General features: G+C 47.3%; 2 protein-coding genes across 8 annotated transcripts in view; one reads left to right on the plus strand and one right to left on the minus strand.

Annotated features, from left to right (window-relative positions):
• The window catches only part of GYG2 (glycogenin 2), a 77,204-nt gene extending 62,147 nt beyond the window's left edge, over nucleotides 1-15,057 (plus strand). The window contains exon 9 of the mRNA XM_045384078.3: nucleotides 14,373-15,057. Within this exon, the coding sequence (XP_045240013.2) occupies nucleotides 14,373-14,402 (30 nt within the window). The 3' untranslated portion in view covers nucleotides 14,403-15,057. The remainder of the gene's footprint in view (nucleotides 1-14,372) is intronic.
• The window catches only part of ARSD (arylsulfatase D), a 29,036-nt gene continuing 18,174 nt past the window's right edge, over nucleotides 13,288-24,149 (minus strand). For 2 of the 7 annotated variants that reach the window (XM_045384066.3, XM_065538065.2), the window contains 4 exons: nucleotides 21,573-21,707; nucleotides 20,723-20,885; nucleotides 18,268-18,389; nucleotides 14,257-16,945 (listed from right to left, as the gene is read on the minus strand). In XM_045384066.3, the coding sequence (XP_045240001.1) occupies nucleotides 16,569-16,945; nucleotides 18,268-18,389; nucleotides 20,723-20,885; nucleotides 21,573-21,707 (797 nt within the window). In that variant the 3' untranslated portion in view covers nucleotides 14,257-16,568. Of the gene's footprint in view, nucleotides 16,946-18,267; nucleotides 18,390-20,391; nucleotides 20,582-20,722; nucleotides 20,886-21,572; nucleotides 21,708-24,149 lie in introns of those variants that run through there. The other 5 variants (XM_074029280.1, XM_074029283.1, XM_045384067.3 and 2 more) reach the window with 4 other exon arrangements.

The following is a 24,149-nucleotide window of genomic DNA, read 5'->3' on the forward strand; positions in this document are numbered from 1 at the left end:
TCACACACCTCCTGGGAAGGCAGCCCAGCAGGTCTCAGGCTCATGTTACCCAGCCCCTATACAAGATGGAGTGGCTCTGCTTCCAATGCCTCTGATAGTGTCACAGCCCATGCTCACTCGTATTTGGCTCAGAATAAATCTTTTCAAATCTTTTAGAGCTTTCCTGTTTTTACCAGCAGCATCTTGTCTGATCCCAATGAGGAGCTCTTGAAAACTAAAACCAAGAAGTCGTCCCCATGGGAGAAGCACCCCCAGATCTCCTCGTTCTCACCAAGCAGGCACACTGGCGGATCTGCCTTTCCTCCCCGCCCTCCCCTTCTCCTCCTGCCCCGCCTGGTGTTTCCTTTTCCGCGAATGCTCTCCATTCTCACAGTGCCCTAACTCTTGGCTCTGCAGGAAAATGACTTCACAGGAATTTCTCCTTGGAAGGATTTTATAACCCAACGGATGTACCCTGATGGGACAAAACCCAGGGGTGAAAAATTACAACAGCAATGGTATTGGAAACAGGTCCCTATCTGGATCCCAAGAGAGGGTTCTTGGATCTTGGTGGCCAGAAAGAATTCGGGGTGAATCCATGGAGTAAAGTGAAAGCAAGTTTATGGAGAAAGTAGAGGAATAAAAGAATGGCCACTCCATGGGCAGAGCAGCGGTGTGGGCTGTTGGTGGACTTTTGTAATGGTTATTTCTTGATTGTCTGCTAAACAGGGGGTGGATTATTCTTGAGCTTTCTGGCAAAGGGGTGGGCAATTCCCAGAACTGACGGTTCCTCCCCTTTTAGATCATATAGGGTAATCTCCTGACATTGCCGTGACGTTTGTAAACTGTCCTGGCGCTGGTGGGAGTGTCTCTTAGTAGTCTGTGCTTTCTAATTAGCATGTAATGAGCTGTGAGGATGGCCAGAGGTCACATTTGTCACCATCTTGATTTTGGTGGGTTCTGGCTGGCTTCTTTCATGCAAGCTGTTTTATCAGCAAGGTCTTTGTGACCTTTGTCTTGCGCTGACCTCCTGTCTCATCCTGTGACTTAGAATGCCACACCTCCTGGGAATGCCACTCAGCAGGTCTCAGCCTCATTTTACCCAGGCCCTATTCAGGATGGAGTCGCTCTCATTCAAAAGCCTCTGACAGCAAGACTGATATAGCTTCAGTAGGGCCCATCCATGTCATGGGCAATTTTGAACCTTTCCTTTCTTCCCTCATTACCGCCCTCTAACCCAGTTCACGTCATGTGACTTGGTGACTTGGCCTCTGTCCAAGAACACTGAGACACCTTATTTGTCATTTTGTATACTGGTCAGTGATCTTGCATTCAAATGGATTTCTTCTCTCAGAGGGGAGTCCATTGGGGATGAAGTGAAGGGTCAAAGGCCAGCCAGAATTCATAGGATAGAGTCGGCAGAGAGCCTGGAAAGCGGGAATCTTGTTGGTGGCTGGCAGAGAGGCCAGTCCAGGCATTCTGCCCTTCAGGAAGTTGTGTAGAGCCTCGCAGAAGACAATGGCAGCTGTTTGGGCATTCTTTGGCAGTGTTGTGGATTTGGCTGTTGCTGTGGTCTCAATGCTTGCCTTGAACATTGTGTGCCTTGAACATTCATGTGTTGAAACTTAATCCCCAAAACAATGGTATTAGGAGATGGTGCTTTTAGGAAACAATTCGGGGTCTAGACTCATGAATGGGATAAGTGTCCTTATAAAAGGGACCCCAGGCCAGGGGCTGCAGGTGGCTCACGCTTGTAATCCCAGCACTTTGGGAGGCCGAGGCAGCTGGATCACCTGAGGTCAGGAGTTCGAGACCAGCCTGGCCAACATATAGTGAAACCACGTCTCTATAAAAAATACAAAAACAGGCATGGTGGCGCACACCTGTAATCCCAGCTACTTGGGAGACTGAGGCAGGAGAATCGCTTGAATCCAGGAGGTGGAGGTTGCAGTGAGCCGAGATTGTGCCACTGCACTCCAGCGTGGGTGACAGAGTAAGACTCCGTCTCAAAATATAAAACAAAATAAAATTTAAAATAAAATAATGAATAAAATAAAATTAAAAAGGTGAGCCATTGTGATGGGTGGAAATCATGTAAACCTGGACCAACTCAGGCAAAGATGTTGATGGGACATCACAGGTAACAGCCATTCCTCAGAGACTACCTGCCAAATTGCTCTCCAGCTGTCTCAGTCAATTTAAGCTGCCGTAAGAAAACCCCATAGACTACATGGCTTATCCCAACCAGCATTTGTGGCTCACAGTTCTGGAGGCTGAAGTCCAAGGTCAAAGAATGGCAGATTCAGTGTCTGGTGAGGACCCACTTCTGTTGCCTGCTCCAGGCTAAATGGTAACCGTAATAGGTTTGTCACACGTAGCATGTCTATACCACAAGACTCAGGGCTGCAGAAGAGAAAGAGGTTTAATCATAGGGTCACCAAATGAGGAGATGGAAGGAAACCTTAAATCACTTGGGGTCAGGAGTTCGAGACAAGCCTGGCCAACATGGCAAAACCCCATCTTTGCTAAAAATATAAAAAATTAGCCAGGCTTGGTGGCAGGAGGCTGAGGCAGGAGAACCGCTTGAACCCGGGAGACGGAGGTTGTAGTGAGCCAAGGTCATGCCACTACACTCCAGCCTAGGTGACACAGCAAGACTCTGTTGAAAGAAAGAAAGAAGGAAAGAAGGAAAGAAGGAAAGAGAAAGAAAGAAAGAAAGAGAGAGAGAGAAAGAAAGAAAGAAAGAAAGAAAGAAAGAAAGAAAGAAAGAAAGGAAACAAAGAAAGAAAGAAAATGAAAGAGACATACAGAAACATTCCACTGGTTACAGCTCAGCGTTTGCCTTATTTGAACATGGTTAGAACAGTTGGCTCCCTGTGAGTGGTTGAAGTATGGCTGCTGGGACTGGTGGAGATGTAGCTATTGTTACAGAAGCATACTCTTAAGTTAGGTGATATGGTTTGGATCTGTGTTCTCACACAAATCTCATGTGGAATTGTAATCTCCAATGTTGAAGGCGGGGCCTGGTGGGAGATGACCGGATCATGGGGGTGGCGGTTTCTAATGGTTTAGCATCATCTCCTTGATGCTGTTCTCATGACGGAGTTCTCGCGAGATCTGGTTGTTTAAAAGCGTGTGACACGTCCCCGCTCTCTCTCTGTCCTGCTCCAGGCATGGTAAGACATGCTTGTTTTCCCTTTGCCTTCTACCATGACCGTAAGTTTCCTGAGGCCTCCCCAGCCATGCTTTCTATACAGCCCGTGGAACCATGAGCCAATTAAACCTCCTTTCTTTATAAATTACCCAGGCTCAGGGAGTTCTTTATAGCAGCGCAGGAACAGACTAATACCTTAGGTTTTCAGTCCGCCTGCCTACCTGCCAAGTTAGGTTACGGTTCACCCGCAAGGACTCAAGTATGTGAGTACGGAGACATTCTTAGGCCAGATTTTAGTTTGCTTTAACAGTTCAGATTCTTCTGCGTCCCTGTATCTTCAGAAATAAGGATGTTCCCTACCATTTGATCCAACAATCCCACTACTGGGTACCTACTCCAAGGAAAAGAAGTTACTATTTGAAAAAGATACTTGCACACACATGTTTATAGCAGCACAATTCACAATTGCAAAAAATGTGGACCCAGCCCAAATGCCCATCAATCAATGAGTGGATAAAAAAACTGTGATATATATATATGGATGATAGAATACTACTCAGCCATAAAAAGGAATGAATTAATGGCATTCACAGCAGCCTGGATGGAATTGGAGAGCATTATTCTAAGTGAAGTAACTCAGGAATAGAAAACCAAACATTGTATGTTCTTACTCATAAGTGAGAGCTAAGCTATGAGGATGCAAAGGTGTAAGAATGACACAACGGACTTTGGGGTCTTGCGGAGAAGGGCTGGAAGAGGGTGAGGGATAAAAGACTACACATTGCGTTCAGTGTACACTGTTCAGGTGATGGGTGCACCAAAATCTCACAAATCATCACTAAAGAATTTACTCATGGCCGGGCATGGTGGCTCATGCCTATAATCCCAGCACTTTGGGAGACCGAGGTGGGCAGATCAAGAGGTCAGGAGATCGAGACCATCCTGGCTAACACCGTGAAACACCGTCTCTACTAAAAAAAAAAAAAAAAAAATTAGCCGGGCGTGGTGGCGGCGCCTGTAGTCCCAGCTACTTGGGAGGCTGAGGCAGGAGAATGGCGAGAACCCGGGAGGCGGAGCTTGCAGTGAGCCAAGATCGCATCACTGCCCTCCAGCCTGGGCGATAGAGCGAGACTCCGTCTCAGAAAACAAAAAAACCCAAAAAAACCCCCAACTTACTCATGTAACCAAATACCACCTGTTTCCCAAAAGCCTATGGAAACAAAAAAATTTAACAAAAATTTTTTAAATAAATTAAGGATGTTTCTTTCCTCTGGGTATTAAGGCACCTTTCAGATCAGGGTGGTTTGCCCTGCTTCAGGAGAGAAAGATGAGAGGAAGGTCAGAGAGACCGTCCCGCTTCTGCTGTTTTCTCCAATGCCAAGGGGCCATGGTTTGGAGCGGCATGTCCTGAAACCCCTCATAAGCAACAGAAATGAACCTGGATTGCATAAACAACACCATCCATGCATGGTGAGTGTGTGGGGTCATTCGGAGAGTAAGGAACATGGAAGGGCTAGTGTTATAAAATGGCGGAATCAAGAACCGCCTGTGGAAAGCATGCAGCGGTGGCTTTATGGGATGACTGTGGTGAGATGCTCAGGGTGAACATGGGAGGATCCAAGCCTGAGACCCTGGCTCCTCCTTGGCTTGGGTCGGGGGAGAGCAGAACACCTTGATCTACTATCCCACCTTGTCCCCTGTAGGGAAGTAGAAGAGCCATAGCCACATGAGGTGATGTCACTAAGAGCGAGATTGCTGTGTGACACCGCCACATTCTCCCTTCCTGATTCTCCAACCTGATCAGAATGTGGCTTTGTTCATAGACTAATGGCTAAATTGGCAAAATGCCCCAAGATATGGAGTTGCAAAAGAGCCATGATTGCTGTAGAAGCTGTGATCTGCAAAGCACTGAGAGCAGACGCCTGGCTCATGTCAAGCACTCAATAAATGTCACAACTGTACTCATTATTTTTTATCCTGAGGCCACATCCTGGCACAGGGAGAAGGGTGATTATCCATTATCCGAGGTCTAGCTGTGGGTTGGGATGGCAGTGCATTCGCTGTTTCTTATGTTTCTACTCAGGAGGCTGAGGCAGGAGAACTGCTTGAACCCACGAGGTGGAGGCTGCAGTGAGCCAAGATCATGCCACTGTACTCCAGCCTGGGCAACAAGAGTGAACAAAACTCCATCTCAAAAAAAAAAAGAAAGAAATTTTTGTTTTGTTTTGTTTTTTTGAGATGAAGCCTTGCTCTGTTGTCAGGCTGGAGGGCAGTGGTCCGATCTCGGCTCCCTGCAACCTCCTCATCCCGGGTTCCAGCGATTCTCCTGCCTCAGCCTCCTGAGTAGCGCAGGCATGTGCCACCACGCTCAGCTAATTTTTTTTTTTTTTTTTTTTTTTGAGACGGAGTCTCGCTCTGTTGCCCAGGCTGGAGTGCAGTGGTGCACTCTTGGCTCACTGCAAACTCCGCCTCCTTGGTTCATGCCATTCTCCTGCCTCAGCCTCCCGAGTAGCTGGGACTACAGGCCCCCACAACAACGCCCAGCTAATTTTTTTGTATTTTTAGTAGAGGCGGGGTTTCACTGTGTTAGCTAGCATGGTCTCGATCTCCTGACCTCGTGATCCACCTTCCTCGGCCTCCCAAAGTGCTGGGATTACAGGCGTGAGCCACCGTGCCCAGTCAATTTTTGTATTTTTTAGTAGAGACTGGGTTTCACCATGTTGGCCAGGATGGTCTCCATCTCTTGACCTCGTGATCTGCCTGCCTCGGCCTGCCAAAGTGCTGGGATTACAGGCATGAGCCACCCCATACCCGGCCGGAATTTGGCAAACTCAATCAAGTTTTTTAATTTTTTTATTATTATTATTTTTAATGGGTCAGGCTTTTGGTGTCTTATCTAAAAAGTTTTCCTAACCCAAAATGGAAAAGATTTTCTCCTCTGTTTTCTTCTGCACGTGTTACAGAGTTCGCACTTACACTTGGGTCTCTGATCACTTTGAGTTAATTTTGGTGCAGGGTTTTCCATTCATGGAACATGCAGTTGGATTTCTAATAGGTCAATATATGAAAAATTTCCCGCTGCAAAGTTATTCTTTTCTTTTTTTCCCTTTTTGTTTGTTTGTTTGTTTTTTTTTGAGACTGTCACCCAGGCTGGAGTACAGTGGTACTCACATGATAAGCTCACTGCAGCCTTGACCTCTCAGGCTCAGGAGATCCTCCCACCTCAGCCTCCCAAGTAGCTGAGACCACAAGTGTGCACCACCACACCTGCCTGATTTTATATTTTTGTACAAACGGGGTCCCACTGTGTTGGCCAGGCTGGTCTCGAACTCCTGGGCTTGAGTGATCCTTCCACCTCGGTCTCCCAAAGTGCTGGGATGATAAGCATGAGCCACTGCACTCAGCCAGTTTCTAGTCTGGATATTTGAGTGGACTTCCCAGCCCCCACACAGCATGCTCATGCTCCAGCAGAGCTTTCGTGTAAGACTGTGAGAGTGCAAGGAGAGAAAGGGCATGCCGCCAGCGTTGCAGCTTCTCGAGCTTCTCAGGGTCTCCTTCGTTCTGTTTCATGGGTTGCACACCAAGAACGGCGAGAGGAATCTTGGTTTCGGGGGCCTCAAACCAGACATTGAGGAGGTGGGGGAGGCGGTTGCCACTCCGGTCCTTCAGTGCATCCAGGCTGTCTAACTGGTTAGGCCACTTGCAAACGTGCAAACCTTAAGTAAAGAAACAGACCCTGGGATCGGGGGGAGGTTTGAACTTTAACTAGCGCGTCATAAATCCCAGCCCTTATCTCAAGAGTCGACTTCAGGCATCTCCCAAGATAAAGGCAGGCCCGCTGCAAGGCAGCTGTAAGTCAGCTCTCCTCCACCCCTCTGGCTGGCCCCTCCTTATCGGAGTCCTGCTTCCTTCCTCTTTAAATCTGCAGACAACACTGCTGCTCTGCAGGTCTCTGCATATTCCCTCGGCTCACAGACTGGCTGCATACTTGGTATTTTCAGGGTTACGTTTGCAACACATGACTGGGGAAATGCATGAAAAGAAAATGATGCAAGAACTCAATGCGGACACTTTTAGGTGAGGAGATGTGACAAAAAGTCTCTGCCTGGCCAAACCGTAGCCAGGCTCCTGAAGCCCCTGCCAGGCCCGGTTGTGCGTTTCCCTATAAAATTAGATTTCAGCAAAGTAACTGCTGAGACACTTTAGTGAGAAGCCGCCACGCTTGATACCAGGTTCCTCATCGCCCACCACCCCTGGGTGATGTCTGACCCCCCCGGTTGGCTTTAACAAGAATTCTGTGAGGTTGGTTTAGCCAGAACCCGCTTCACCTCTGATGTTTCCTTGTGCTTTGCCATCTACACACCCGCTGCCTGCCCCGTGGCTGTACGTTCTCACTTGCCCTTGCTGTATTCATATTGGACGTTGAGCCAGCCGCTCTCCTACACTGTGAACCCCCATTGCAGTGGTCCCTGTACTTCACATGCTAAGCCGGGATAATGTCTTCATTATCTTTTTGGTGATGCTTTCACAAGTATGAGGTTCGTGCAAAAGTAATAACTGCAATTACCAACCTAATATCACTGAATAATTTTTTTCTTTAACAAAGATTTTGTTCCTGGACGAATGAACGAGGGCTGGCTGCTTGTTCTTGGGGTTCAATAATGAGGTGCAGACAGATTGGGGAGAAGGGAATTTATTTCTGCAACGGGTTACAGGGAGGTCAGATTAACTCACCAGGTCAACTCAAAGTGACAAGTCGTTTCTCCAGGGTTTCTGTGCATGTTAAGCTCTATGCCCACGTGTATGATTGTGCCTAGGAGCCGGAGTATTTCAGTCAGTCCCTATCTAATCTTTAACTAGGGTGTGGGGTCTGCGAAGTTTTCTCTAGACACTTAGAAAGTTTCTTAATCTTCAGTGAGCCCTGTTATGAGGTGTATGTGTAAGAATGCTTTTATTATTCGATCCGATTTTAGGGTCTGAGGAAGCTCAGGCAGGGCCTCATAGATTTGTTTTGGCATTTTGGCCGTCCTTCCTCAGCACACTTTCTCCAGTTCTTTAATGTTTAACTTATGCATTCACCAGAATTATAATAAAGCGTTAGTGGAAAAACTGGTTGCTCCGGCTGCTGATGGAAACCTGGCATGCCACCATTTGACTCAAAGGGAACCTAACTCTCAAGGCGCCATAATCTCAGCACTTTGGGAGGCCCAAGTGGAGGACTGCTTGTGCCCAGGTATGCGAGACCAGCCTGGGCAACATAGGGAGACCCCATCTCTATACATTAAAAAAAAGTCAGGCATGGTGGCATGTGCCTGTTGCCTCAGCTACTCTGGAGGTTAAGGCTGGAGGATCGCTTAAGCCTGGGAGTTGGAGGCTGCCGTGAGCTGTGATTGTACCACAGCACTCCAGCCTGGGCAACAGAGCGAAACCCTGTCTCCAAAAACAAAACAAAACAAAAAACAAAAACAAAGAGCCATACAAGAAAGTTTTAAATAATGTATTTGTAAAAGCCCCAGTGGGGTTTTCTGCAGAAATCCTGGGTGCTTATAAGCCAGCCAGAACCTCTACCTTTAAAGCATATCTGTTCATGTCATAGGTCTTACAGGTGTGGAGGAAAGTTGAGGTTTTTAAATTAAAAAAAAATAAAAAAGAAGATGAGCAGTTCTGAATCTTCTTTTTTTTTTCTTTTGAGCATGTTCTCTGGGTGGGGAATGTGCTATGGTTTTTGAAAACAAAGAAGAAAACATGTCGTTCTTCTATTCCAGGTTCTCACAACGGCCTGGGGGAGTGTGATTTATTCTTTTTTAATGGATAGCATGAAGGTGCTATTTGCCCAAGTAGTGGGATGGGGTGACCGTGGAGGCCAAGGACAGAGGGTGAGATATTCAGCCTGGAGATGACCTTTAACCTCAAGGCTTTCTTCCTTTTAAAACGTTTGCTGTTTGTTTGGTTTTTGTTTTTGTGTTTGTGTTTTTTTGAGACGGAGTCTTGCTCTTGTCGCCCAGGCTGAAGTGGTGCAATCTCGGCTCACTGCAACCTCTGCCTCCCAGTTCAAGCAATCCTCCTGCCTCTGCCTCCCAAGTAACTGGGACTACAGGTGCGCACCACCACACCCAGCTAATTTTTGTATTTTTTATAGAGATGGGGTTTCACCATGTTGGCCAGGCTGGTCTTGAACTCCTGGCCTCAAGTGATCCACCCGCGTTGGCCTCCCAAAGTGCTGGGATTACAGGTGTGAGCCACTGTGCCCAGCCAAATGTTTGCTTTTTTAACAATAATTTTTTGTAGTTTTTTTTTTTTTTTTTTTTTGAGATGGAGTCTTGCTCTGTTGCCCAGGCTGGAGTGCCATCTCAGCTTACTGCAACCGCTACCTCCCAGGTTCAAGCAGTTCTCCTACTTCAGCCTCCTGAGTAGCTGGGATTACAGGTGCCCACCACCATGCTTGGCTAACTTTTGTATTTTTAGTAGAGACGGGGTTTCACCATGTTGGCCACTGTGGAGCTCCTGGTCTGAAGTGATCCGCTCACCTTGATCTCCCAAAATGCTGGGATTACAGGCATGAGCCACTGCACCCGGCCAATTGTATATTTCAAAATAACTAGAGGAGTATATTTAGAAATGTTCCCAACACAAATAAATGATAAATATTTGAGGTAATGGATAGCCCAGTTACCCAGATTTGATGACTACACATTGTATGCTTGTATCAAAAATATCACACCAACCCCATAGATATGTGCAACTGTGATGTATCCATAAAAGTTAAAAGTTTTAAAAATTGCCTGGCACAGTGGCTCAAACCTGTAATCCTAGCACTTTAGGAGGCCAAGTGGGAGGACTGCTTGAAGTCAGGAGTTTGAGACCAGCCTGGGCAACATAGAGAGACCCCATCTCTACAAAGAATACAAAAATTAGCTGGGTGTGTTGGTGTGTGCTTGTGGTCCCAAGGGAGCCTGGGAGGCTGAGGTGGGAGGATTGCTTGAGCCCAGGAATTCTAGACCAGCCGGGGCAACATAGCAAGACCCAGTCTCTACACAAATTTTAGAAAATTAGCTGGAAGTGGTGGCATATGCCTGTGGTCCCAGCTAGTTGGGAGGCTGAGGTGGGAGGATTGCTTGAGCCCATGTAGTTGAGACTACAATGAGCTGTGATGGTGCCACTGCACTTCAGCCTGGGCAACAGAGCAAGACCCTGTCTCAAAACAAAACAAAAGAAACAAACAAAAAACCCTCAGAACTAACTGTTCAGATTTAAAAAAAAGTGACTGTATGATTACATTAGGCCCACCCAAATAATCCAGAATCATCTCCCCATATTAAGACACTTAATTTCATGAAATCTGTGAAGTCTGTTTTGCCATGCAATGTGATATGGTTTGGCTGTGTCCCCATCCAAATCTCATCTTGAATTCCTACATGCTGTGGGAGGGACCCGGTGGGAGGTAATTGAATCATGGGGGCAGGTCTTTCTCATGCGATTTTCGTGATAGTGAATAAGAGTTTCCCTGCGCAAGCTCTTTTCTCTTTGCCTGCCACCATCCTTGTAAGACATGACTTGCTCCCGCTTGCCTTCCACCATGATTGAGGCTTCCCCAGCCATGGGAAACTGTGAGTCCATTAAACTTCTTTCTTTTGTATATTTCCCAGGCTTGGGTATGTCTTTATCAGCAGTGTGAAAATAGACTAATATACAAGGTGACATTATACAAGGTGGTTAAGGGTTGAATGGTGTTTCCTCCCCCACAATTCATAGGTGGAAGATCTATCCCCTCTCCCCCATCTGTGAATGTGACCTTATTTGGAAATGCAATGTTTACAGATGTCATTAGTTTCGATGAGGTCATCCTGCAGGAAGATAGGCTGTAATCCCATGACTGGTGTCTTTATGAAAAGAGGAAGTTTGGACACAGACACACACAGAGGAGAACACCATGAAACCATGGGGCAGAGACTGGAGTGATGCTGCCAAAAACCCAGGGATGCCTGGAGTCGCCAGGGTCTGGAAGAGGCAGGAAGGATCCTCCCCTATAGCCTCCCATGGGAGCGCAGCCCTGAGACACCTTGATCTCAGCCTCCTGGACTCCAGGACTGGGTAAGGATAAGTATCTGTTGTTTAAGCCCCTGGTTTGTGGTAACTTGTTGTAGCAGCCACAGAAAACTAATTCACACATACTCATAGGCTCCAGGGATTCTGATATCTGTATCTTGAACAGCATGAGGGGTCATTATTAAGCCATTGGCAGGGCTTTGGTTCTGATTGTGGCCATGGATTGCCTTTGGTCTGTTGGACACGTCCTCTTCTCTGGAACAGCCATGCCAACTTCATGTGATTAGATTAGGATGGGATTCTAAGGTGGATATCCCATTCCAACCATGGGTGGACATTTAATCCAGGAATGGCCAAGTCCTTCAGCCATAATGATTGGTACCAAGATGGGTGATATTGTTTGGCTGTGTCCCCACCCAAATCTCATCTTGAATTGTAGTTCCATAATGTCCTAAACATTACAAACTGTAAATATTAGCTAACATGGCAAAAGGGACTTTGCGGCTATAATGAGTTAAGAATCCTGAGATGTTGGGAGGCCGAGGCAGGCAGATCATGAAGTCAGGAGATCGAGCCCATTCTGGCTAACATGGTGAAACCCCATCTCTACTAAAAAAAAAAAAAAAAAAACACAAAAAAGTTAGCCGGGCGTGGTGGCGGGCACCTGTAGTCCCAGCTACTCGGGAGGCCGAGGCAGGAGAATGGTGTGAACCCAGGAGGCGGCGCTTGCAGTGAGCTGATATTGCACCACTGCACTCCAGCCTGGGCAACAGAGCTGGACTCCGTCTCAAAAAAAAAAAAAAAAATCCTGAGATGAGGAGATGATCCTGGATTATCCTGGTGGGTTCTAAATAATCACAAGAGTCCTTATAAGAGGGAAGTAGGAGTGTCAAAGTCAGAGAAGGAGATGTGAAGAGGGAAGCAGAAGTCAGAGAAAGAGAGAGACTGGAGGATACTGTGCTGCTGGCTTTGAAGATGGAAGAAGAAGCCATAAGCCAAGGAATGCCACAGCCTCTAGGAGAGGGAAATGCAAGGAAATGGATTTTCTTTTGGAACCTCCAGAAGGAACCCACCTGCTGACACTTTGATTTTTCAACTTCTGATTACCACAACTATAAGAAAAATTGTGTTATTTTAAGCAATTAAGTTTGTGATATATTTTGTTACAGCAGCAATAGCAAACTCACACACTCCTCTAATGGTCTTTTAACCTCAGGTCCTGTCTCTCTCTCTCTTTTTCTTCTCCTCCTCTTTCCCATCTCCTCCTTCTTTTTCTCTCATTCTCTTTCACCCCATCTGTTCTCTCCAGAGGGGCAGATGAACTTTTTCTTTACATGGGGGCTCCTGACTCCATAAAGAAGTCAGAAGCTGCCAGGTCTCCTAAGTCTAGGGCAGGAAGGATAGTATCAGCATCACTTCTGCTGCATTCTGTTGGTCAAAGCAAATCAGAGGCTCATTCCAGATCCAAGGGGAGGAAAAAGGCTCCAACTTGTAGCTGGGCTCATGTGGAAGGTAACGGGAGGACCTGGCAGCTGTTTTAAGACATGTACCACATCTAGATTTCAACCTACAGAAAAGTCCAAAGATACACCAACAGCAGCCCAAGTTAGTCAATAGAAGCTGGCTCAAGGCTGCCCCCTTTAGGTGGAGACTAACCAGCTCCCTGACATCCTTCAGTGAACTGCACCTTCCTCCTTTTTGCTGCCTGGAATGTCTACACGCTGCCTGGAGCTGTGGCAGCCATCTTGTGACCATGAGGCAAATTTCTATGTGCAAGAGCAGGAAGCTGGAAAGAACCTGCCATCCCTGGATTGCTTCGTCTGTGACTCCCATTACCTGGGAGAGAACACATCTTTCTCTTGTTTAAGGCGTTCTTATTCCCAGTCTCCCTTTCTCCCCCGTATAACCCTAAAAGTACAGGAGTACACTTGTGACTGTAACTTAAGTTTTTCAGAATGGGGGAGTTTAGATTATTTAGTCCTCTCTCCATGAATCACTAGTGAATAGCCATGCCAGGTGAGTTCCTTCAAAGCTAGGGGGTGAAGGGGTGGAGGTGGAAAAGTAGGATTGCAGATGGGAAATAAAAACAAACAAATGACACCATCCAGGGAGATTTGTCATATTTTATTCAGTAGTTCTGCTGCACTGCCAGCCTAGGGATGCACTTGATTCCCAAGAAACGCGAGTGTCCTATTCGCAGAGTCATCCATAGGTACCTGCCCCCTGGACTGCAGCAACTTTATTACCTTAACTAGCACAGAACAGAGGTTGATTTAAACTCCTTACATTCACTTCTCAGATCAATGAATGGACAAAGAAACACCTCATGGCTCTGGGAAGGCATGTTGAGACCCATTTTTGCAAGTCCTAAGGAATGGAAGAATATAGCTGCCAGGTATCCCAAGTCTAGGGCAGGAAGGGTAGTATCGGCATCACTTACACTGCATTCTGTTGGTCAACGCAAGTCAGAGGCTCAGCCCAGATCCAAGGGCAGGGAAGAGGCTCCATCCTGTAGTTGGGCTCACTTGGAAGGTAATGGGAGGAGTTGGTGACTGCTTTAAGACACATACTGTATCTAGATTTCAACCTACAGAAAAGTCCAAAGATGCACTCACAGGAGCCCATTAGTCAACTGAAGCTGGCTTATGGCTGCCTTCTTCAGGTGGAGACTAACCAACTCCCTGACGTCCTTCAGTTAACTGCTCCTTCCTTTTTCCTGCTGTCTGGAATGTCTGCGTGCCATCTGGAGCTATGGCAGCCTTCTTGCGACCATGACGCAAACTCTACGTGCAAGAGCAGGTAGCCAAAAAGAGCCTGTCAGCCCTGGGCTTATATCCTGCTTCCCAGGGAGCTTGAGGATAGCAAAACCCACAGCCATTTTCATCAAATGCCAGGAAATTCTTAGGCTGGGATCGTTTGAATGGTTGAGTGTGAAAGGCTTGTTATAATGGGCTTGTTGAATACAGTGAAAGATGAGATGGCTTTTAGCTGCCTCCAACCCCCCGTGTCCCATGCTCCATAGATGTTTTCTTTTTTGTTTTTTTGTTTTTTTTGTTTTTTTTGTTTTTTTTTTTTTATCATTTTTTGGTTATTCCAGGTATCTCCTGTGTGTCCCTCCAGATCCCTCTCCAGCCTTAGAAACCTGAACTCTATAAATGTTGCCTCTCTCCACTCATCTTCTCTTTGGCTTCAGGTTGAGTTCAGCCAACAGATGCCCCTGTAGGATTTGGACACAGCGAGCCAGGGGAGAGGGGCGTCAGCTGCCTGGTTAGCAGGGCTGTGATGATTCTTCTACCCGTGACCCTCACTGCTGTGGACAGCCCGTTGCCTCTTCCTCTGGATTTTGGAAGCTTCCATGCCGAGGCCTGAAGGTGGCTCCCTGCCTCCCACTGATGTCCCTAGAATCCCATCCTCACCTAATACCTGGGATTGAACACTGCCTTTCTTAGATGTCATTTAGTCTCTCATTTCAATTCCCAGTATGCTTCCTGCAAAGACCTTGATAGATGGACTCAGGGGAATAGTGCAAGGTCCTCCCATCCCCAGTATTGGGATCTGGGGGTAGGGGTCCCAGGTTAGGACTACGCTTCTATCATCAAAGCCACAGAGGGAAGAGGTGACGATGAAACACACTAGAACTGACTTAGAAAACACACTGGTCAAATCTTAGCTATTCGAGGAATGTAGGAAGAAGCGCTTCCTTCTCTCTGTAGGTCTGAAGGTTCCCAGGGCTGTCTCTTTGCCCAAGGGGCAAACTTTCCATCTGGGCATCTTCTGTGCATCTGAGGATCATTTGCCAATTATAGGCAATGGTAGTACGTTTCAGTGCAGAATGAGATAGAGTCGTTTGACAATAAAGCGATGCATCAGAAACCTCAGTCAACTCAGTGTTTTCTTGTTTTCCTGCTGACTAACCTAATTCTGGTTTCATACAGGGCAGCCAGGTGCCCACCTAAAAGACTGCACTTCTCAACTTCCAGTTGTTTCTATGGATAATGGTTGGAAGCAGAAATTGGGTTGGGGCTTCCAGATAATCCCCCCTCACAGGGACTGCTTCAAGAGGAAGGGATGCCCTTTGGTTCTTTCTCCTTCCTGCTGCCTGGAATGTGATGTCTGGCACTGTGGCAGCCATGCTGACATAATGAGGCTCTCTGCCAAGCTAAGAGTGGCAGAGCTGGGAGTTGAAAAGAGCCTGCTAGCCTTGGGTGCTTCCCCTTGATCGGCTCACTACTTGGAAGAGAACACACCCTTTTCTTGTTCTTTTCTTTAAGGCTTTTTTTGTTTTTAAGGCAGGGTCTTCCTCTGTCCCCCAGCCTGGAGTGCAGTAGTGCAATCATAGCTCACTGCAGTTTCAACCTCCCAGGCTCAAATAATCCTCCCACCTCAGTCTCCTAAGTAGCTGAGACTATAGCTATGCGCCATGACATCTAGCTAGTTATTTAATTGTTTTTTGCAGAGATGAGGTCTCACTGTGTTGCTCAGGCTGGGTAGGTGTTTCACTCCTAGGCTCAAGTGATCCTCCTACCGTGGCCTCCCAAAGTGCTGGGATTACAGGTGTGAGTCACCATGCCTGGCTTTGTTTAATGCATTCTTTTTTCCCAGCATCTGTTACCAGCAGCCTGAAGCCATTTCTCTAACAATATCAGGAAGACACATGGACAGAGACCCTAATGTATGAAAAATGCATCAACCCTTTGAGATCAACGAGCCCTCAAAAACAGAGACTGAGAGCTTTAACTTTCCTCCACTATGTGAGAGTAGGAACAGACACTCTTCCCTGTCCGTTTGTAAGGCTGTTATGTCATCTAGGTGATGAAATGGCAATAATGCTTTAAGACAGAGGGGTGAAAACATTGGGCATTGGCACAGTGACAAACCCTGAGACTTAGTAGAGGAAGAGGAGGCATCAGTGGGTGCCTACTGGGATAGTCTCATTTCAGAAATCAGAAAATGGAAACCCTAGATGGGCACAGTGGCTCACGCCTGTAATCCCAGCATTTTGGGAGGCTGAGGCAGCTGGATGATTTGAGGTCAGGAGTGCAAGACCAGCCTGGGCAACATGGTAAAACCCTGTCTCTACTAAAACTACAAAAATTAGCTAGGCATGGTGGCAGGTGCCTGGTGCCTGTAATCCCGGGTACTCAGGAGGCTGAGGCAGGAAAATCGCTTGAACCCAACAGGCAGAGGTTGTAGTGAGCAGAGATCATGCCATCACACTCCAGCCTGGGGGACAGAGCGACACTCCGTCTCAAAAAAAAAAAAAAGAAAGAAAGAAAATGGGGACCCACTCTCAGTCCAGGGCATGTTCCTTGCAAAAAGGGAAGCCGAAGATTGAACCAAGCTTGGAGAAATTTGTCTGCAACGCAGTCAGGCTCTCCTGGATCCTCTCTCACAGTCCCGGCATTCGGGGGGTGCCATCCCCATCCTCGTGGCATGAGCAAAACGGGAAATGTCCGCAGCACGGCTGCAGCCACGGCTTCCACAGGATGTTGCTCGTGGAAAACTGCTGGGGCACAGGACTCAGGGTGTGCCGATGCTCCGACACCGCCGCACCCACCCTTGCTATCACGGCGTGGTACAGGGGCTCGGAGTCGGGGGTCAGGGGCCGCGCCTCGGAGGGGTCCCTGGAGAGGTCAAAGAGCAAAGGGGGTCTGTGATGGGTCACGCCCTCCCCGGAGCATGGACAGACGCCTCGGCCATAGCAGGCCCCCGCTCCCTCAGGGTGGAACTGCGGGGTGGTGTAATGAACCTTCCAGACGCTTCCACCTGGATGCAGACAAGAAGGGAGTCAGGGTGGCAGAAATCCATGCAGGTGTGAACACAGGACGCAGGTGTCAGCCCTGTGGAATCAGCATGAACCTCGCTGTTCAATGAAAAGGAGGGGGAACACGAGGCAGTTCACACAATCACAGCCTTCAGCTTGTCAAGTCAGAGCATGTGTGTGTGTGCGCGCGCCCATGTGTGTGTCCGTTTGTGTCTCTACATCGCATGCCCCAGGCAAAGGGACTCATTGCAGAACGCTCACTGTGGCTGCTTTCAGAAATCAGAATCATAGAGGTTCCTTAATTCTTACCCTTTCCCCTGTGTTGAAACTGTTCAGCGTCGATCTACTACCTTTCTACACAGAAACACCCATGATATTTTAAACAGCATGATTGGGTACTTATCTATCTATTGCTACCTATTTATCAATCCATCCATTTATCTTACCTATCGATCTCATCTATCATTATCTATTTATCAATCATCTATCTACCTACCTATCATCTGTTTATCTCCTATCTATCTATCCACCATCCGTCTACCATCTACCTATCTACCTACATATCTATCATCTATCTACCTACCATCTATCATCTATTTATCTATCAACTTAATCTATCACCTATCATCTATCTATTATCTATCTCTCCATCCATCTTTCTTTTTTCTAACAGCCCACCAGATATCTCTATCTACCTTTCATCCATCTATCTATCCATCCATCTATTCATCCACCCATGAACTGATTCTACTTTTTATCTATCATCTATCTATCTGTTTATCTATCATCTATCTTATCTATCCATCATCTATCTTATCTATCACTTACCTATCATCTATCTCATCTATCCATCCATCATGTATCTTATCTATCATCTATCTTATCTATCTCTATCTCTATCCATCCATCATGTATCTTACCTATCTATCCATCCATCATCTATCTTATCTATCCATCATCTGTCTCATCTATCTATCCATCATCTATCCATTATCTATCATCTATTTATTCATCCATCATCTGTCTTATCTATCCATTATCTATCTTATCTATCTATCCATCATCCATCTCGTCTATTTATCCATCATCTATCCATTATGTATCTATCATCTCTCTCTCTCTCTGCCCTCCTCTCATCTATCTATAATCTACTCATTGGTTTATTTATCTCTATTTCTATAGGTATCTGCCATCCATCCATCCATCCATCCATCCATCCATCCATCCATCCACACATCCATCCGTCCATCCATCCATCCACACATCCACACGACCTATTGGCTGTTTCTCTGGACCTCCCTGGCTGTGGGCAGCGTGTACTCACTGTCCCTCTGGTGCCAGCGTGCTGCGTGGAGATGCTGCCCACAGTAATGAAACAGGAACTCATGTGCCGAGCGCGCCTCAGCTCCCTGCAGCAAGGGCACCAGGCTGTGGCCGTCGATCACCCTGATTTCATGAAGAGACCACGGAGCAGAGTCAGACCACGGGTTCCTAGGCAGCCTTTTGCACCTGGGAACACATCTCCCAGAATGCAAGGCTCCCCAGCAAATGGAGCAGAGATGAGCGCTCTCTCCAGTCGCTGTTCAGATTGCAGGTTGCTGAGCAAGACACATGTGGTTATTTCAAGACACAGTGTCTCTAAGTGTAGGGGTCATTTGTTATGCGGCACTGCATAAGCAAAGTGCACATGCACACACACACACACCCCTACACACACACCTACACACACACACCCCTACACACACACACCCCCCCCACACACCCCTACACACACACCCCTACACACACACACCCCCTACACACACACCCCCCCCCACACACACCCCTACACACACACCCCTACACACACACACCCCCTACACACACACACACCCCTACACACACTTACACACACACACCTACACACACCTACACACACACCCCCCCCACACACACCCCCTACACACACACCTACACACACACACACCTACACACACACCTACACACACACCTACACACACACCTACACACCCACCCCTACACACCCACCCCTACACACACACACCTACACACACACTCCTACACACACACCGCTACACACACACCTACACACACACACCCCTACACACACACCCCCTACACACACACCCCCTACACACACACCCCTACACACACACATCTACACACACACACCCCTACACCCACCCCTACACACCCCTACACACCCACCCCTACACACCCACCCCTACACACACACACACCTACACACACACCCCTACACACACACCCCTACACACACTCCTACACACACACACACCTACACACACACCCCTACACACACACACCCCTACACACCCCTACACACACACCTACACACACCCCTACACACACCCCCTACACACACACCCCTACACACACACCCCTACACACACACCTACACACACACCCCTACACACCCCTACACACACACCTACACACACCCCTACACAAACACCCCTACACACCCCTACACACACACCCCTACACACACACACCTACACACACCCCTACACACACACCCCTACACACCCCTACACACACACCTACACACACCCCCCTACACACACACACCCCCCTACACACACACACCTATACACACACCTACACACACACCCCTACACACACACACCCCTACACACACCTACACACACCCTTACACACACACACCCCTACACACACACCCCTACACACACACCCCTACACACACACCCCCTACACACACACTACACACACACCTACACACACACCTACACACACCCCTACACACACACCCCTACACACACACACACCCCTACACACACACCCCTACACACACACACCCCTACACACACACCCCTACACACACACACCCCTACACACCCCTACACACACACCCCTACACACACACCTACACACACCCCTACACACACACACACCCCTACACACACACACACCCTACACACACACACACCTACACACACCCCTACACACACACACACACCCCTACACACCTCTACACACACACCTACACACCCCCCTACACACACACACACACCCCTACACACACACACACACCCCTACACACAGCACTGTCACCTTGGATGTTAACACAAAGCCTTCAAATTCAGCTGGACAGCCCACATTCCTAAGTTGACTTTTCTTACTTTTTTTTATGAGGCAGTCTTGCTCCGTCGCCCAGGATGCAGTACAGTGGCACAATCTCAGCTCATTGCAACCTCTGCCTCCTGGTCAAGCGATTCTCATGCCTCAGCTTCCTGAGTAGCTGGGACTACAGGCACAAGCTACCACACTCGGCTAATTTTTGTATTTTTTGTAGAGATGGGGTTTCACCACGTTGGCCAGGCTGGTCTCGAGCTCCTGACCTAAGGTGATCCGCCCATCTAACCTCCCAAAGTGCTAGGATTATCAGCATGAGCCATTGCAGCCGACCTGTTCTTACTTTTTAATCATAACAGACCCCAAGATACATGGTCACATGGGTAAAGGAGACAGTGGTGCATGCCTGTAATCCCAGCTACTCGGGAGGCTGAGACAGGAGAATCACTTGAATCTGGGAGGCGGAGGTTGCAGTGAGCCGAGATCGTGCCATTGCACTCCAGCCTGGGCAAGAGTGTGAGACTCTGTCTCAGAAAAAAAAAAAAAAAAAGCTTATTTATGTAACCAAACACCACCTGTTCCCCAAAATCCTATTGACATAAAAAAAATAAAAAATAAAAACAATTTTAAAAAATCAGGGAACAGGCGGCCTTATCTCCACATACCTGTCCTGGGGCACCTCGCCACCTGCCAGCTGAACCACAGTAGGGAACACGTCCATCAGGCTCGTGGGCTCTCCAATCACTCGGCCAGCCGGGAGCACCCCGGGCCAGTGGAAGATCCCGGGCACGCGGATCCCACCTTCCCATCCTCCCATGCCCTTCCCACCTGTAAATAAAAGACATCATTAGGATTTTGCCGGAAACTGCCCAGTCTATACACACACCTGGATGTATCTGTGCATAGGTGTGTGAATATGCACAGCCACCCGCACGCACACACGCACACTGTGGCAGCCAGCCCCAGCCTCCCAAACACAGCCACAGCAATATTTCCAGAATCGTGTTACTCCCCGGCCTCTTGAATATCAGTGGGTCACTGTGGCTGATTCAACTGTTCTAGTCACTCTATGCGACCTTTATTTAGAATAAAAGAATGTATTAAAATATTCATTAAATTTAATGATTTAAAAATATTTGTTAACTATCAATAATTTTAAAAATATGGATTAATATTATGCATCAATATTAATTGATGTATTTAAAATACTAAAGTTAAAATAGTAATAAATTTATTAAATATTTAAAAATTAAGAATAAAATAAATTTTAATTTTATCAGAATTATTTATTTATACCTCTCTCTATTCTACTAAAGTGTAAACCCTTTAAAGGAAGGGGATGTGACTTTTTATCTGCCTGCCCTGCTCATCTAGGTAGAACTTGTACTATAGTAGGTGCTCAATGCATTCTTTTTGAAATGAGCAAACTCATTCTCAGTTCAACTTGTTCTTGGACCCTCAGTGGTGGGAGCTATTTGGTTGAATGCATATGTGTCCCCGGTGTCCACAACTCACCTTTGTAAATTCCGTTCCATCCCCCTAACTGGCTGTGTCCATCTCTTGCCTCTAAATGCCCTCCATGGTCAGAGGTGAAATACGTGAATGTTGAGTTCTTTAAGCCATTGTCTTCGATGGCATTAAGAATCTTACCTTTACAGAAAATGGAAAGTTTCAGGACCAAGAAAACAAAGCAGCATCTGCTAGTTCAATGCACTTCTTCCTTTCTGCATGAGACACCTCTTGCCAGGAAGTCATAAGAAGAGACCACAGTTACTTGAGGCCATGGTTACGATGTGATCCCAAAGTGTAAGACATAGCTAATCATTGTGATACCACAGGACTGTTTACAATGCAAACCAATAATAAAAGTCTAAGCCCCCCAGCGACTGATGGACTCTCCCTTCAGCCAAGGCTATTCCAAAGTTAACCTGAAAAACTAGGTCAGGCCAGGCATGGTGGCTCACGCCTGTAATCCCAACAAACACTTTGGGAGCCTGAGGTGGGTGGATCACCTGAGGCCAGGAGTTCAAGACCAGCCTGGCCACTATGGTGAAACCTCATCTCTACCAAAAACATAAAAATTAGGTAGGTGTGGGGGTGCACGCCTGTAATCCCAGCTACTTGGGAGGATGAGGCAGGAGAATGGCTTGAACCCACGAGGCAGAGGTTGCAGTGAGGTGAGATTGCACCACTGCACTCCAGCCTGGGCAACAGAGTGAGACTGCCTCAAAAAAACAAAACAAAACAAAACAAAACAAAACAAAAGAGTGCCGGGCACGGTGGCTCACGCCTGTAATCCCAGCACTTTGGGAGGCCGGGGCGGGCAGATCACAAGGTCAGGAGATCGAGACCATCCTGGCTAACACTGTGAAGCCCCATCTCTACTAAAAACACAAAAAAATTAGTCAGGCATGGTGGTGGGCAACTGTAGTCCCAGCTACTTGGGAGGCTGAGGCAGGAGAATGGCGTGAACCCGGGAGGCAGAGCTTGCAGTGAGCCAAGATCGCATCACTGCACTCCAGCCTGGGTGACAGAGCGAGACTCCATCTCAAAAAAACAAAACAAAACGAAACAAAAAACAAAAACTAGGTCAGGCCATGATGGAAAGTGGTGGGGGTGGGGGGCGGGGGGTGGACATGCGTCATGATACCCTCTTCCCTTTGGAATTCAGGCACAACTGAGCAGCATTCACATTAAAACAGAAACTTTATGACCGGGAGAAGGCCAGGCACGATGGCTCATTCCTGTCATCCCAGCACTTTGGGAGGCTGAGGCAGGAAGATTGAGCTCAGGAGTTCAAGACCAGCCTGGTCAACATGGTAAAACCCTGTCTCTACAAAAATTACAAAAATTAGCCAGGTGTGGCGGCACATGCTTGTGTGTAGTCCCAGCTACTCGGGAGGCTGAAGTGGGAGGATTGCCTGAGCCTGGGAGATCAAGGCTGCAATGAGTCAAGATTGCACCACTGCACTCCAGCCTGGGCAACAGAGTGAGACCCTGTTTGAAAAAAAAAAAAAAAGACTGATAGAACAGACTCTTTAAGTCTGATAAGAAACATTTACCCTGTATTCTCTCTGAAGCCTGCTACCTGGAGGCTTCTTTGGCATCATGAAACCTTGGCCTCCACAACCCCTTATCACAACCCAGACATTCCCTTCTATTGATTCTCAGATAATAACTTTTTCAACCACCTGCCAATCAGAAAATCTGTAAATCCAGCTTTGACCAGGAAGTCCCCCCTTTCAGTGGTCTTGCCTTTCTGGACCGAACCAAGGTACGTCTTACACATATTGATTGATGCCGTATTTCTCCCTAAATGTATAAAGCTGAGCTGCACCCTGACCCCCTTGGGTACATGTTCTCAGGACCTCCTGAGGACTGTGTCACGGGGTCACTGGTCACTCATATTTGGCTCAGAATAAATCTCTCCAAATATTTTACAGCGTTTGACTCTTTTGATCGACCCCAAGATACCACCAATACAAAACACAGAATGAACAGACAACACCAAGAGGTTGCCGATGGGCATGCTTTTTTAAACATAGTGCCGTGTGTGTGTGTCACATAATAAAGATGTTGGGGAGAGGGAAATGGTGAGACTCAGTAATGACAGAACCCCGTCTATGTAGGAGGAAGCAGGGCTGTCACTAGCATCTATGGGCATTGGCATCTTGGAGGTTGATGGCTCAGCAGTGCAAAGGATGCCCTGCAAACCAAGCAATTGCTTTATCCCTGGAGGCCACTGGTCACTGAAAGCACTGAAAGTCAAAATGATATAAACCGCATGGTCATCTGTAACTCTGAAAATGCAGACTTTGAAGACTGCTGTAAACTGAAAACTATCTGAGGCAGCTCTCAATCCATTTAGAAAGTTTATTTTGCCAAGGTTAAGAATACACCCAAGACACAGCCTCAGGAGGCCCTGATGACATGTGCCCACTGTGGTTGGGGCAAAGCTTGGTTTTGTATACTTTAGGGAGACATGAGACATCCATCACTATATGTAAGATGTACATTGGTTTGAGCTGGAAAGGTGGAACAACTGGAAGTGGGGAATTTAAACATATTCCGATTGGTAATTGATTGAAAGAG

The sequence above is a fragment of the Macaca fascicularis genome, chromosome X (genome assembly GCF_037993035.2).
Source record: "Macaca fascicularis isolate 582-1 chromosome X, T2T-MFA8v1.1".
Taxonomy (NCBI): Eukaryota; Metazoa; Chordata; class Mammalia; order Primates; family Cercopithecidae; genus Macaca; species Macaca fascicularis.